Here is a 13,723-nt window from a genome sequence, read left to right as displayed (position 1 = left end):
CAAGTCCCTTAAGTCTGCCTCAGTTTACTCATCTGTAAAAGGAGCTGGAGGAGGAAATGGCAAACCATTCCAGTATCTTTGCCAAGAAAATCCCAAAAGGCGTCATGAAGATTTGGCCATAACAGAACAATATCAACACCAAACCTAATGCTTTTTATCGTCATCCTCCCAAACCATAGATACCCCAAATATCTTTTCTGTTTGCAATCTGCCTTATGTTCTCTCTAAAGCCATCAGTGATCTTTTAACTACATCTTAAACTCAATATGTCCAAAAGGGAACTCATTATGTTTCACCCTAAACCTCCTTGCTTCCCTGCTCCCTAACCTAAATTACCTGTTATTGTGAAGGATAACACCATCCTCCCAGTTTTTCAGGCTCACAATATAGTTGTTGCCTTTGACTCCTCACTATCTCTCACCCCCCCCCCCCCATAACCAACCTGTTGCAAAGGTCCATCAATTCCACCTTCGCAACATCTCTCAATTATTTCCCCTTCTGTCCTCTGATGCTGCCATCACTCTGGTGCATGCCCTCATCATCTCTCTATTCATTTAGTCACAACCCTACTTCAGGATTCAGATACCTCTTTCCTGGACTGCCAAAATATCCTTCTCGCTGGTTTCCATTCTCCAGTTTCTCCATCTCCCTGCTCCAATTCATCCTATGACCTTTCTTGGTGCTTTCCACTGAGAATTCCTTCCTCTTTGACTTTTGTATACTCTAGATATCTTCTGTGTACCTTGATATTTACTTATTACCTCCTCCATTACAGTGTATGCTTTCTCAAAGCAGGGACAAGTAGTTGCCTTTATTTCCTTTAGCCCAGCACCTGACCCATAAAAAGCTCTTCATCCATGCTTGCTAGCTGATTGACTGACTTTTCTCTCTTATAGTTCCGTTGGCATATTGATCTCCAGCCTTGGGCAAGTCCATCTCAGTCCCTGAATGAAGAAGCCATGAGATTCCTGAAATATATTGGCACTACCCAGGTTGGATTTTATGCTTTTATACACATCTAAGCTAATGTTAAATAGATATGAAAAATATGATTGTCATTTCTCTTCAGGGAGGATTTCTGGGGGAAAGGAGGGAAGAAGATGGAGTTGTAGGTGAGAATGTGAGACATAGAGACAATAATGGAACCCCATAAAGTAGCTGAGGTTATCAAGTATGAGAGTATACATAGGGAAGAGATTTTACAGATAAGGAAATTGAGACACATGAAGGTTGTGCCCAAAGTCACAGGTAGCAATCATCAGAGGTGAAATTTCAATCTGGGTATTTTGCCTCTACAGCTAGTGTTTTTTCCATTGTATTATGCACAAGTTAAGTCACTAAATAATGGATCTCCAAAGCCCAGGCCTGAGTTAGAAATATAATTATATTTTTTGTGATAATCAGTGACTCCTGAGAGCTAAGAACAAATCTGGTAGAGATTTGGATTTGATTTCTGGGGCTGGGCTGCTTACATCTAGCATTTCCAGGAGAGGTAGATAATAGGCCTTCTATTTAATAAAAGCTAACATTTATATAGCCTTTACTATGTGCCAGTCATTGCCCTAAGCAGTTTACAATCCTCTCATTTAACCCTCACAACAACCCTGCAAAGTAAGCACTTTTATTATCATCACCCCCATTCTACAGATGAGGAAACTGAAGCTAATGGATTAAGCCCAGGGTCACACAGATAGAAGTGTCGGGGGTCACACAGATAGAAGTGTCGGAGGTCACATTTGAACTCAGGTCTTCCCAACTCCAGTCCCGGTGCTTCATTCACTGTGCCAACTAGCTATCTGGAATATTTTCCTGAATTTGGAGTCAAAGGACTTGAATATGAATCCCAGGTTTTAACACTAATCTCTGTGACCTTGGGCAAGTAACTTCATCTCTTGCAGTCTGTTTTCTCATTTGTGAAGTAAGAGAGTTCAACTACATAACCCCTGAGGTCCCTTCTAGTCTTAAATCTATGATCCTTCAAGAAATGGCATCCTTTAGCATTTAATGAAAAACTTTGAAAAGTCGCATTGAAAAACATTTGATATTTAGAGATCTGAAGGCATGACTAATCAGGTGAAGGGACAAAGAAAAGAGACCTTGTAGATTTAAGTCTACATTTGGAGGAATCTCTCCACTCTTAACATCTCTTCCACAGGCTTTCTTGGCAGAATTAAGTGTGTTAGCTGGGACCTACAGTTATAATAATGAACAGAAAATGAAGCCACATACTTGCTCAAGCTCTCACATTTTAAATCATTTGAGAGAATGGGGCTTTATGCAATGACTTAACAAGCTCTGGCAGTTTTTGCACAACTCCTCTAGTAGGGTCGCTGACCTAATGGGGGAGTACGGAGTATCAATTTTAGATAGTTGATAATTCTTGACAGGTCAATCAGGAGTTTCCATTTTCAGAGCTGCTCGACCCCAAGAGATATAAGTGAAATAAAAACCCAGGAGAAATCTAACCAGTGAGTGGAGAGCTTCTGCTGGGTTAAAAACTGATGAGCTAACTACCAATAATCTAGGAATGGTTATCACAACAAATATAACTATATTTCTAATTCAGGCCTGGGCTTTGGAGATCCATTATTTAGTGACTTAACTTGTGCATGGTACAATGGAAAGAACACCAGTTCTAGAGTCAAAACACCCAGATTGAAATCTCACCTTTGTTGAGTGCTACCTGTGACTTTGGGCACAACCTTCCTGTATCTCAGTTTCCTTATCTATAAAATAGGAGTGGCCCTCTTCTCTCATACTTGATAACCTCAACTGCTTTACGGGGTTCAATTATCATCTCTATGTACATAATTTCCATATCTTCACATATGGCTCTTGTCTTTCTCCTGAGCTCCAGTCCACCACCACCAATTGCCTGTTGAACATTTGGAACTGGATATCTCATTGGCATCTCAAACTCAGTTTGTCTAGGTCACAAGGCATTCATTCACCCCTCTCTCCAAGCTTACATGGCTTTCGAATTTCCCTAATACAGGTAATGGTACCACCATCTTTACATTAACCTAGACTCAAAACCTCAATGTTACTCTCCAATTCTCAATCACTCCACATATTCAATCAACTGCCAGATCTCGTTGTTGATTTCTCTACAACAGTGGTATCAAACTCAAATAGAAATGGGGTCACTAAATTGATTGCAAGGATGCTTATGGGTCTCATAATGACTTAGAAAACCGCAATTGAAACTATCTATGTCTTTATTGAATGTTTACTTATTTTGTTAAATATTTCCCAATTACATTTAGCCTGATTCAGGCCACTCTCAGGAGGTCTGTGGGTCACATGTTGACTTCTGGTGTTGTTTGGCATCTCTGTTCTACCACATCACCTTCCTCTCCCTCTGTCCATAGCATATCATGTGGTATATAGCATAGCAGATCATTACTGTGGGTGCTCTGCCAAAGGAATGTAAATTTTGATGGCAAGCTATCCTCAAGTTTATGGGCTAGATTTCTTTCTTAAAGATGGCTCCTTAAACCCAATTCACTCTGACTCTCATTGATTGAACAATAGGTACCTGTGCAAGCCCCGCTTCATGGTCATGGTTTAATGGCTCAGAGTGAATATAGAAGGTAATGTTTCTATTTTGGCCAGACACCCTGAGGGTCTTCCTCTCCCAGATTAATTTTTTTCCTAGGTAAAAGGGGCCATTCCTTGGTTCATTTCTTACCTAGCCTTAATTACAGAATGAATGTTGCCTCAGTCAAAGTGAGAACTCAGAAAGATTTTAGCTTAAAAAGGCCAAGATCTGCCATGCATTCATGGCCATCTTCAGTCATTCTGATCTATATCTTGTTGCCAGACTCAGATGACTCCAGAGGAGAAAATGAGGCTGGTGACTTTGCACAACCCTCCCTCACTTAAATCTAACGCATATCCTGAAGTCATGGTCCTCTTCTAGAATGAAGAACAAGGAGCAACCACATCTATTCTATACATCTCCATTTCTTTATTCACATACCATCACCGTAATTGAGGCCCTTATCACCTTTCTCCCAGATTATTGCAATAGCTTCCTTAATTAATCTCTCTGCCATAAGCTCTCTCTGCTCTAATCCATTCTCCATGGTCTCCAAAGTGATTTTCCTAAAGTGATCATGAAAATTCCCTCCTCAATAAATTCCCATGGCTTTCTCTAAGCTCCAGGAGCAAATATAAACTCCTCTGATATTTAGAACTCATATTTCTCTCCTCCACACACTGTCAACAATCCAGCTATATACTGCCTTACATGCTGCTTCTCATGCACGATACTTCATCCCTCATGTCCCTGTCTTAGCACTAGCTGTCCAGAGCCTGAAATGCCATCCCTCCTCACCTGTGTTTTATAATCCCTGGATCCCTTCAAAACTGAGCTCAAAAATCACCTTTTATAGGAGGCCCTTCCTAGTCCCTGGAGTTTTCTCCTAGTGCTTTCTCCTCTTAAAGTTACTTTGTATTATATTTGCTTCATATGTTATGTTGTTTTCTTGACAAAGATACTAGAGTGGTTTGTCATTTCCATCTGCAGCTTATTTTATAGACGAGAAAACTGAGGCAAACAGAATTAAGTAACTTTCTCAGTTAGTAAGTGTCTGAGGCTGGATTTGAACTTGCGAAGATGAATCTTTCTGATTCCAAACCCAGTGCTCTGGCCACTGTGCCACCTAGCTGCCCCTTTCTTTATGTACATTTATATTTTTGTCCCCCATTAGAATGTAAGCTCCCTGGGGTCAGGAACTCCTTTTCCCCTTCCTTTTTTTTTTTTTGTTTCCATTGCCTAGCACAGTGCTTGGCACATAATTAGCTTAAATGTTTTTTGACTGATCGTTGAGTTGAGGGAGCTGGGATAGATGGGCTTTGTTGTCTTTTCTAGTTCTGTGGTCCAACTCACTCCTTGCACAGCAGTCTACACTTCCACAGCTCCAGCATTAGTGAAGCAAAGAAGTCCATTTACCACTGGGAGGGAGAATCTAAAATTTAAGAAGAGCATTTTTAAGCACACAGCCTGTGGGGCCCCATGAATTCACCAACCCTCTCGAGTGTGAGGAAGCAGATTAAAATGTAATTTGGGAAATATTTTTTAAAATAAATGAAAATACAATAAAACGTAAATAACGCTCCTTGATAAAGTGGTTTTCTAAGTCAAAATGTACAAGCAGGGATCTGTATGTATAGTTTAGTGGCCCTTGTTTCTGAGTTTGACAGCGCTGTTTTAGAAGACCCAGTGAACTAGCTTGGAGGAAAGTGGTATCTTTTTCTCTTCTCACAGGATAATCAGAAAATCATAAAAACTTTAATCTTTTTTTCATTCACAGAGGAAGTAAAAGCTTCTTGAATTAGGCATTTAATTATGAGTAATGGGATGATAAATTAATCCCTCTACAGATTTTCAACTTAGCTTGCCACAAATCAACTTGTTGGATACTTGGACTTGAAAGTTATTTCTGCATTTTAATTAGAATTGTTTAATCTCTCCATGGTGCTGTCATTTTATCTCTTGATTTTACATGAAGGATGAGAAAGCTTAAATTCTTCACTTCAGCTTAGTGAAGCCTTTGAAACACCCTAGGGGAAGATGGAAACTGTTATGAATTGGATCTGGAAACCATAGGCTCTGCTACAAAAATAAAATAAAATAAACGCGCCAAGTATATGTCTTCAAGTAGCTTAAAAAAAACCATAAGGAAGCTCTTGGAAGTATGAAATGATCCTTTCAAACTCCTGTCAGGTCTTTCTTATGGGTGATGTCCCAAGAGAAAAAAACATTTTAAAAATAAACAGCCTAAGGAATAAACCATAGATTCATAGAACTGTAGAATTCGAAGAAACCTTATATTTTATTTAGTCCAGTCTCCTCATTTTGCTGATGAAGGAACTAAAACTAGAGGAGCTAAGTGAGTTGCATGAGGTCCCACAGCTAATTTAGTCACAGAATGCAGTCTCCTGATTCCAAATCCAATGTAGTTTTTAAAAAACCTTTATTAATTTTTTTTTAAAAGAATAGTTCTTAAGAACTATAACTTAAAATCAGTTGTTGCCATTTCAGTCTTGTCTGACTCTTCACAACCCCATATGGGGTTTTCTTGGCAAAGATACTGGAATGGTTTGCCGTTTCCTTCTCCAGCTCATTTTACAGATGAGGAAACTGAGACAAATAGGCTTGCCCAGAGTCATACAGTCAGTAGACATCTGAGGTAGATTTTGAATTCATGAAGATGAGTCTTTCTGATTCTAAGCCTGGCACTCTATTCACTTCATCGCCTAACTGCCCTTTAAATCAATAGTTTTATAATAATTGTTGACTATATCCACAGTAATCTAGAGTTCATTTAATAGGAACCATCTCTGTTGTCTACACCTTATCAGAAGAAGCAGTGTGGACTAATGGATAGAGTTGAACTAATCCTACCTTACACAAGAATCCTTTGCAAATCATATAGCCAACCTTATTGCCTCAGTTTCCCTATCTGGAAAGTGAAGGTGGCAATACCACTTATCTTGCAGGGTGATTGTGAAGTGTTGTATGTCAGCTGTTTTTAATTTTGGAATTACCATTAGTGTGCCTGCATTCTGCCACCCAGAAAACTCTTAAAATCATCTCCTGAATGGCCCCCATAATACAAATATTTTATGCCTTGGGATCCAGCAGAAGCAAACATAAACATAACAGTCAAATGGTGCTGGAATTAGTGTAAGTTTCTAGAGGGCTGCTTTTTAGTGTCCTGCTTATAAAGAAACTAGGTTAGACTCCCAAGACTCAATGAGGCTTTTGCAAACAGCACTGATTTACAACAGCCAATGGTTACTCTTTCTTTAATTTTTAGGTGCCAGGGCAAAAGCAAGAGAAATTAATAAGGGAGATTGCCTGGGACAGATAATTAACTCAAATTCCCTGAGTCTCTGGTCAATTCAAATAAACAAATAAATGTGAAGTACTTACTACACAGTAGGCACGAGGCTAGGCCCAATGGGTACAAAATACCTTCAAAATGTGCACTTTCCAACAGAGGATATAACACTATGGATAAATAACACAAATAAGAACATTGGAAGAAAGAACAATTAGGTCATGAGAAAAGGGAACATAGGAGCTGAGCTCTGAAGGAAATTTAGGATTCTGAGAGGAAGAGGTGAGGGAAAGAGTACATTCCGGGCCTGTGGGACCATTTGTGGGAAGCCACAAGGCAAGAGACAGTCTAATGCGGAGTAGGGATCATGAAGGACAGTTGGTAAAGTTGGTAAAGTAGAAGGTAGAGTCCCTCCGCTGAGGGAATCTGAGGAAAGAAGACTAAAAACAATCAGTAATGGAGAAAGTGATAGATTCATCAGGGAAGGATATAAAGCATTATTGTGGAGCAATCAGCATTTAATTGAGATCTGTTGTTGTTGAATCATTTTAAGTCATGTCTGACTCTTGATGACCCCTTCTGAGGTTTTCTTGGAAAAGATACTGGAATGCTTTGTCATTTACTTTTCTAGCTCATTTTACAGATGAGGAAACTGAGGCAAATAGGATTGTGACTTGACCAGGGTCACACAGCTCATACATATCTGAGACTGCATTGAACTCAGAAAAATGAATCTTACTGACTTCAGAGCAGTGCTCTAACAACTTAGCCATCTGGCTGTACCCCCCTCCCTCAAATGAGAATAAATAAGATAAATTGTGGTCCCACATTCTATGGTTCTGAAATTCTAGAATATATTGCTAACTAGTACTTTCCTCTTACATGCTGGATGGCAAAGCTTTTTTTTTTTTTTAAACCATGCACACCTCATTTCTAACCTATTTTAACAATGACAGCATGCAAACCTGCAGTAACACGTGACTCCCTGTTATTTAAAATTATCTCAGTTAGCCGTGGAGAATCCTAATGGACAACACAATAATAAATTCTCTGATGCTGCTGAAATGAATCCTGCCCATGTCATTTTATGGTGATGTTTTTCTTAATTATTTTGCTATGGAGAGAGAGGGAGGATTGCTCTTATACGTTAAGACCTTATGTTTCATATGTTGTTACCTATACTTTAATGAAACACCAGCAGGTCCATCTGAGTTTTTGGGTAAAACCTGGCTTGTTAATCCAGCATAATATTGCACCAATGTTAATGAAAGCAGTATTTTCTTCAAGTGGGAAAGAGTCTTCTAGGTCCTGAGAAATGTCAGACATTGAAGGCTGGCAAACATGAAACCATGAAGCATGATAAGGACTGTGCTATTTTCAGATAAGCCTTCCTGTTCAACCTCTGATGGCAGCTTCCCAAGCCATATGCCTTTAGGAAACATGCCTTGGGGAGTGTCTGGCTATGATAACATTGCGATTCCAAGCAACAGAAATCATTTTAAAAGGGAAGGGGGAAAAGAAATAAAAAGTTGTTGAAGGCTTTGTAGTCTTAGCCTTCAGAAGTTAAATAAGAAAAATAACCAAAATCATATGGAAATCCAATATATAAAAATATAAACTTATAAAAGTATCAGTTAGGAAGTAGTGATTTATGTTATGAAAGCTAGTCTTCTATTATAGAGGATCAATTATAGAGTCTTTTAAAATTATCTTTATTTGGTTAAATATTTTCTAATTACATATGGAAAAAATAGCAATTTTTAAAAAAAGATTGAGTTCCAAATTTTCTCCCTCCCTCCAATTCATCTCCTCTCCATGAGAAGGCAAACAACTTGATTTTGATTATGCATGTGAGATAATGCAAAATGTACTTCCATGTAAATTGTTACAAAAGAAAAAAATAAAAAATGAATTTTTAAAAGTATATTATAATTTTGCATTCAGAGCTCATTAGTTCTCTTTCTGGAGATGGATGGCACTTTTCATCATGGATTCTTGGGATCTTGATCAGAGTATCTAAGTCTTTCACAGTTGAACATCCATACAATATTTCTGTTCTTGTGTGCAGTGTTCTCCTGGTTAGAATCATTTCACTTTGCATGAGTTCATTTAAGACTTCCCAGGTTTTTCTGAAAGGATCCTGCTCATCACTTCTTATAGCACAATAGTATTTTTTTAAAATAGTATCTTTTTTTTCCAGTTGCACATAAAGACAATTTTTATCATTCATTTTTCATAAGATTTTGTGTTCCAAATTTTTTTCTTCCCTTCGTTCCTACCCTCCTCCCAAAGACTAAACAATTTGCCATCACAGAGGTCCTTTAAATGAGAGTTTCTTAACCTTTTTTTGTCATAGATTTCTTTGACAGTCTAACAAAATGTATAGATCTTTTCTCAGAATAATATTTTTATACTTATAAAATAAAATATATACAATTATAAAGCAAGCCAATTATACTGAAATGTTATTAAATACTAAGAAAAACAAATTCATGGAACCTAAATTAGGAAATTTTGCTTTAAATGCTGAGCTGATTACCTTTCAAATTTGACTTGATTTCCCAAAATTTGACATATGTGGAACTTTTTATGATTATGTCTACTGAATAAAGTGAGATGTCTATGAAACTGACATAAAACATTCTTTAAACCATAAATTTCCCTTACACCTCTCTGGTGCTGCATAAGCAGAATGATGGTGTTTGTAATGAATTTTATACCTAATGGGTATAATTTTTTAAGTACTCATTCTACCTATTCTTCTTAGCTTCAGGACACAAAAATGAAGGGGGATACAATAGTCACTAAAATTATGCTTGTCCATATAAGTTTATTTTCTAGAGTATACCTTTTTTTTAACCTATCCATCCTTTTTTATGATTAAATTACAAGGAGGAAATTAAAGAAAACAGAAACTGATTATCTGAGTTGGATTATAAATACGTTATTCTAGTTTCACTTATTTATTTACAAGGAATTTTGTGGATCCTTGGCTATAAATCTTATCCAGAAAACTAAAGCAGCCAATATTGAACTTTATTTTTTAAGAAGAGAATTATAATTGGGGAACACTGTCCAGTGTTCCCATGTTGTCTTTGATATTAACGATTTTGAAAGATATGATAATAAAAAGCACAAGACCAAGAAATTTCTTCATTTTATTGTGATCCTTTGAGAGAAGGTAGGAACATAAAAAGATATTGGAATGGAAGAATTTTCTTTCCAATAATGACAACAACTGTAGTTGGTTAGATGAAATATGTGCATGGGAAAAAAAATGCATTTTCCAACCCCTTGTATATTATAATTTTCGTTTAAGTGAAAAGACAGCTTTGGTCATTCTCAGCCATGGTTAAAAGTTTGAGTTTCCCACCTAATAAAATTTTATAGACATGCATGAAATATTAGATACAGAAAGGATCTTAGCTATCCTGCTGTCCAACCCTCTCCATTTACAGAAAATAGGAAAATGAGGCCTAGAGAGGTAGCCCAATGTTTTGCCATCTAGTAGGTATTTAACAAATGTTTGTTAAATTGAATTAAGGGAGCTATTCAGGGTCACAAAGCTATAGAGTCAGGACTAGAATTTAAGCCTTCTGACTCCCTAGTCTATTGCTTTTTCTTTTATATCTTAAATACTTTGTGTACTACTTAAAAGTTCCTTTTTTGCAGGGAGGGCAATCACTTATTCAGGGTCACACAGCTAGTCAAATTTGGTCAAATTTGAACTCAACTCTCCCTGACTCCAAGGCTGGTGTTTTATCCACGGTGCCACCTTGCTGTCCTTACTGCTTAAAGTTCTTGAAAGGAGGTTCAACATAGTTTTCTAAGGTTATTTTTAAAATTTAATATTTATTCCAGGTTGTGTTTCCAGCAAAGCAGAAAAACATAGACAAAGACTTTGAAAAAACAGGGAACAAGAGGAGAGAATCAATAGATGATTCTGGAGTTATGATATTTCCACTAGATTCCTCCTTAACCTTTTCTCAGACCCCTTCTCCAAGCCCCAAGTTTAAAACTGTACTTAGAACTTCCTGACAAATAATGTGGCAAGAGTGGTTGGCCAGGTAACCACCAAGTATTAGGAAGAATAATGAAGCTGGCTATATTATCTGATGAGACCAACATAATTAACTGTGATTCTATTTAATTTTGGAAAAATCAATTCAGTGCAAGGATAGTTGAGCACAAGGTGCCTTTTCTATTTTTCAGGTCTCTCAAAGAAGCCTAGGGTTATCTATTACTATGTATTTTGAAAAGCACTTAGAAACAAGATAACAATAAAAATAAAATTTTCATTTTACATGTTCTGTTGTCTTGTGAAAAGTAGCTGAAGTTGCCTTAAGTTCATACATTTTCTTTAGAAAATGAAGCATTTTGCTGTGCTTCTTGCAGGGATGGGAAAACATACCACTGCTTGGTAAGATCACTATCTTGGCAACAGTAAATGTTGCTTTTAGCTCTCATAGCTGCAGCTGTATGAGCCATGTAAGCACTCAAAGTGTCCCCAAATGAATAGCATGTTTGCTTAGGGTACAACGGATATTAGAGAGGCCGACTTTTTTATATATATATATACATTTTCTTTGGTTTTTTCCTTTGTCTTTATTTTGAAGCCCTAATGATCTGAGGTTCCTTTTTATCTATTGAACTGGGGTATCTCTCACAGAACCGGGCATATGCTTTGATCCTTTTTTTAATGGAATATGTGCTTATGGGATGACTGAAAAAGAGAGGAGAGCTCCCTCTCTGTTTTCTGGAAATCCTAAGGGAGAAAAAGTTCTAGAAGGAAGGAGAGGAGGAGGAGGAGGAAGAGGGGAGAGTGAGAGAGACAGAGAGACAGAAACAGAGAGAGAGATTTCTCCTTAGTGCCTTTTGTAGCCCACCAAATAGGCAGCTTCTCCTGATTCTGTGGTTAGTCAATCTTTGACACAGCTGGTGACCAATTAGGAATTGCTTAAGGTGCATGTCTTTTAGCAAAGGAGTAGAACACATGTCCCATAGAATGATACCTGAGCATATGTTCATCTCCATGGGAGGTTTCCCTAGTCCAGCAAAACAGAAAGTTCCATAAATCATCCCTCTTAATTTTTTTTTTTACAGAGGAGTTTAGTAATTTTATTTTTGAAGAAAATTTTCTCATTTGTACCATGCTACCCTCTTTGCGAATGGAGGCTAGAACCACACTGAAGGGCAGAATGCATGCATGGATTCTTTAGATCGCTGGTCCTGGAATCAGGAAGACATCTTTCTGAGTTCAAATCTGGCCTCAGACACTTACTAGCTATGTGACCCTGGGCAAGTCACTTGTCCCTGTTTGCCTCAGTTTCCTCATCTACAAAATGAGCTGGAGAAGAAAATGGAAAACCACTCCAGTATCTTTGCCAAGAAAACCCAAAACAGGGTCAGAGAGAGTCTGATGTGATTCAAAAATGACTGAACAGCCACAAACCATTTGCAAACTGTGTGACTTTGGAAAAGTCACTTAATTTCCCTGAACCTTAGTTATTTCACTTATGAGACAGGGATAATGGTATAGGGGCAAGTGCAATGGATTTGGCACCTGGGACCTGGGTCAAATTCTGAGGTTGGCACTTATTACCTACATGACACTGGCCATGTCTTTAACCTCTCTGGCTTTCTGCAGTCTCATATGTAAAGATAGGAATTTACATGCCAGTAGACTATAAACCCCTTGAGGGCAGGGACTGCTTTGTTTTGATCTCTGTGCCTGTAGCACCTAACACAGTGCCTGTTGCTTAATAAATGCTAATCATTTATCAATATTGTATATATTAACACCATCAATTCTGATCAATAAATGCTGTGATGAGTTGAACTGAATTGATGAACTGGCCTCTGCCAAGTTTAAAATCCTATTCTACTTAGCTTCCTCAAGATTACTGTGAAAATGTTCCCCTTAACAGTATTTTAAAAAAATGTTTTCCTTCTATCAACTCCTTACCAAAAACCTAAGCAACAAAACAAAACAAGTAGCTTCCCTTCATTTCCCAAACCCCACCTAAACTTCTAGGAACAAAGTCCTATGGGGTTCCCTCTATTCTTTGTAATTAATATTTTTTTTAAGCATTTAAAATATACTCCCTCTCTTTTACCTGTTTCCATTTCAGATCTTCCAAGAATGGTTATCTCCCTTAATAAGGAAGGACATAATTATACTCATAACTTTTAGGGGCTATGAGTAAAAACACATACAGTTTTGACTTATAACATCTTTTTAAAAATGTGACCTTCACAGATTTCATGCAACCATTTGGTCCCAAGTGGCCTGATGAGTGATTCTGGAAGCACAAAGAAGCCCTGGTCCATCTGTCTTGATGAGAGGTTCAGCTTGGCTCATCAAATCCAAAACAAGCGATGCCGTCTTTACTCTTTAGGGTAAGTATATCAGGAAAAGGAAAACCAAACCCATCCAAAGGCCCATGTAGTCAAGCTATAAAGAATATTGTTTCTTTACCTGTCTCATTGGAGACATATCTGTCTGTCATTTTCTTGTACCTGGAGGGCACATGAAGTTTGTTTTCAACTAATTTCTCTCTTTCCAAGACTTGCTTGCCTTTCCCTTCCTTTTATGGAAGTGAATTGACAGCTTCGGTATTCGACAGGGATATGGTTCCCTGTTGCAGGTTATGTTGCAGGTTACAGGATATGATTGCAACTCATGAATTTAGGATTAAAATTAAGCATCCACATGAAAAAGAGAAGTTATTCTGCCTAATGAGAAAAACACAGAGTGAGGAGACATCTCAGGCACAGTGATTACCATTTCTACAGAGGAGATGGCCAGGGTTGCATAAAAGCCTTCCAGGGCTCATAGTCAAGCAATAAGATATTTCTGTATATTTTAGGGG

General features: G+C 37.8%; 1 protein-coding gene across 1 annotated transcript in view; it reads left to right on the top strand.

Moving 5' to 3' along the window:
- Positions 1-13,723, top strand: part of METTL24 (methyltransferase like 24) — a 175,440-nt gene that overhangs the window by 46,434 nt on the left and 115,283 nt on the right. Inside the window, exons 2-3 of the mRNA XM_072643044.1 lie at positions 897-992; positions 13,111-13,250. Of these exons, the coding sequence (XP_072499145.1) occupies positions 897-992; positions 13,111-13,250 (236 nt within the window). The remainder of the gene's footprint in view (positions 1-896; positions 993-13,110; positions 13,251-13,723) is intronic.

The sequence above is a fragment of the Notamacropus eugenii genome, chromosome 2 (assembly GCF_028372415.1).
Source record: "Notamacropus eugenii isolate mMacEug1 chromosome 2, mMacEug1.pri_v2, whole genome shotgun sequence".
NCBI lineage: Eukaryota > Metazoa > Chordata > Mammalia > Diprotodontia > Macropodidae > Notamacropus > Notamacropus eugenii.
This window is presented reverse-complemented; position numbering and strand designations above follow the sequence as displayed.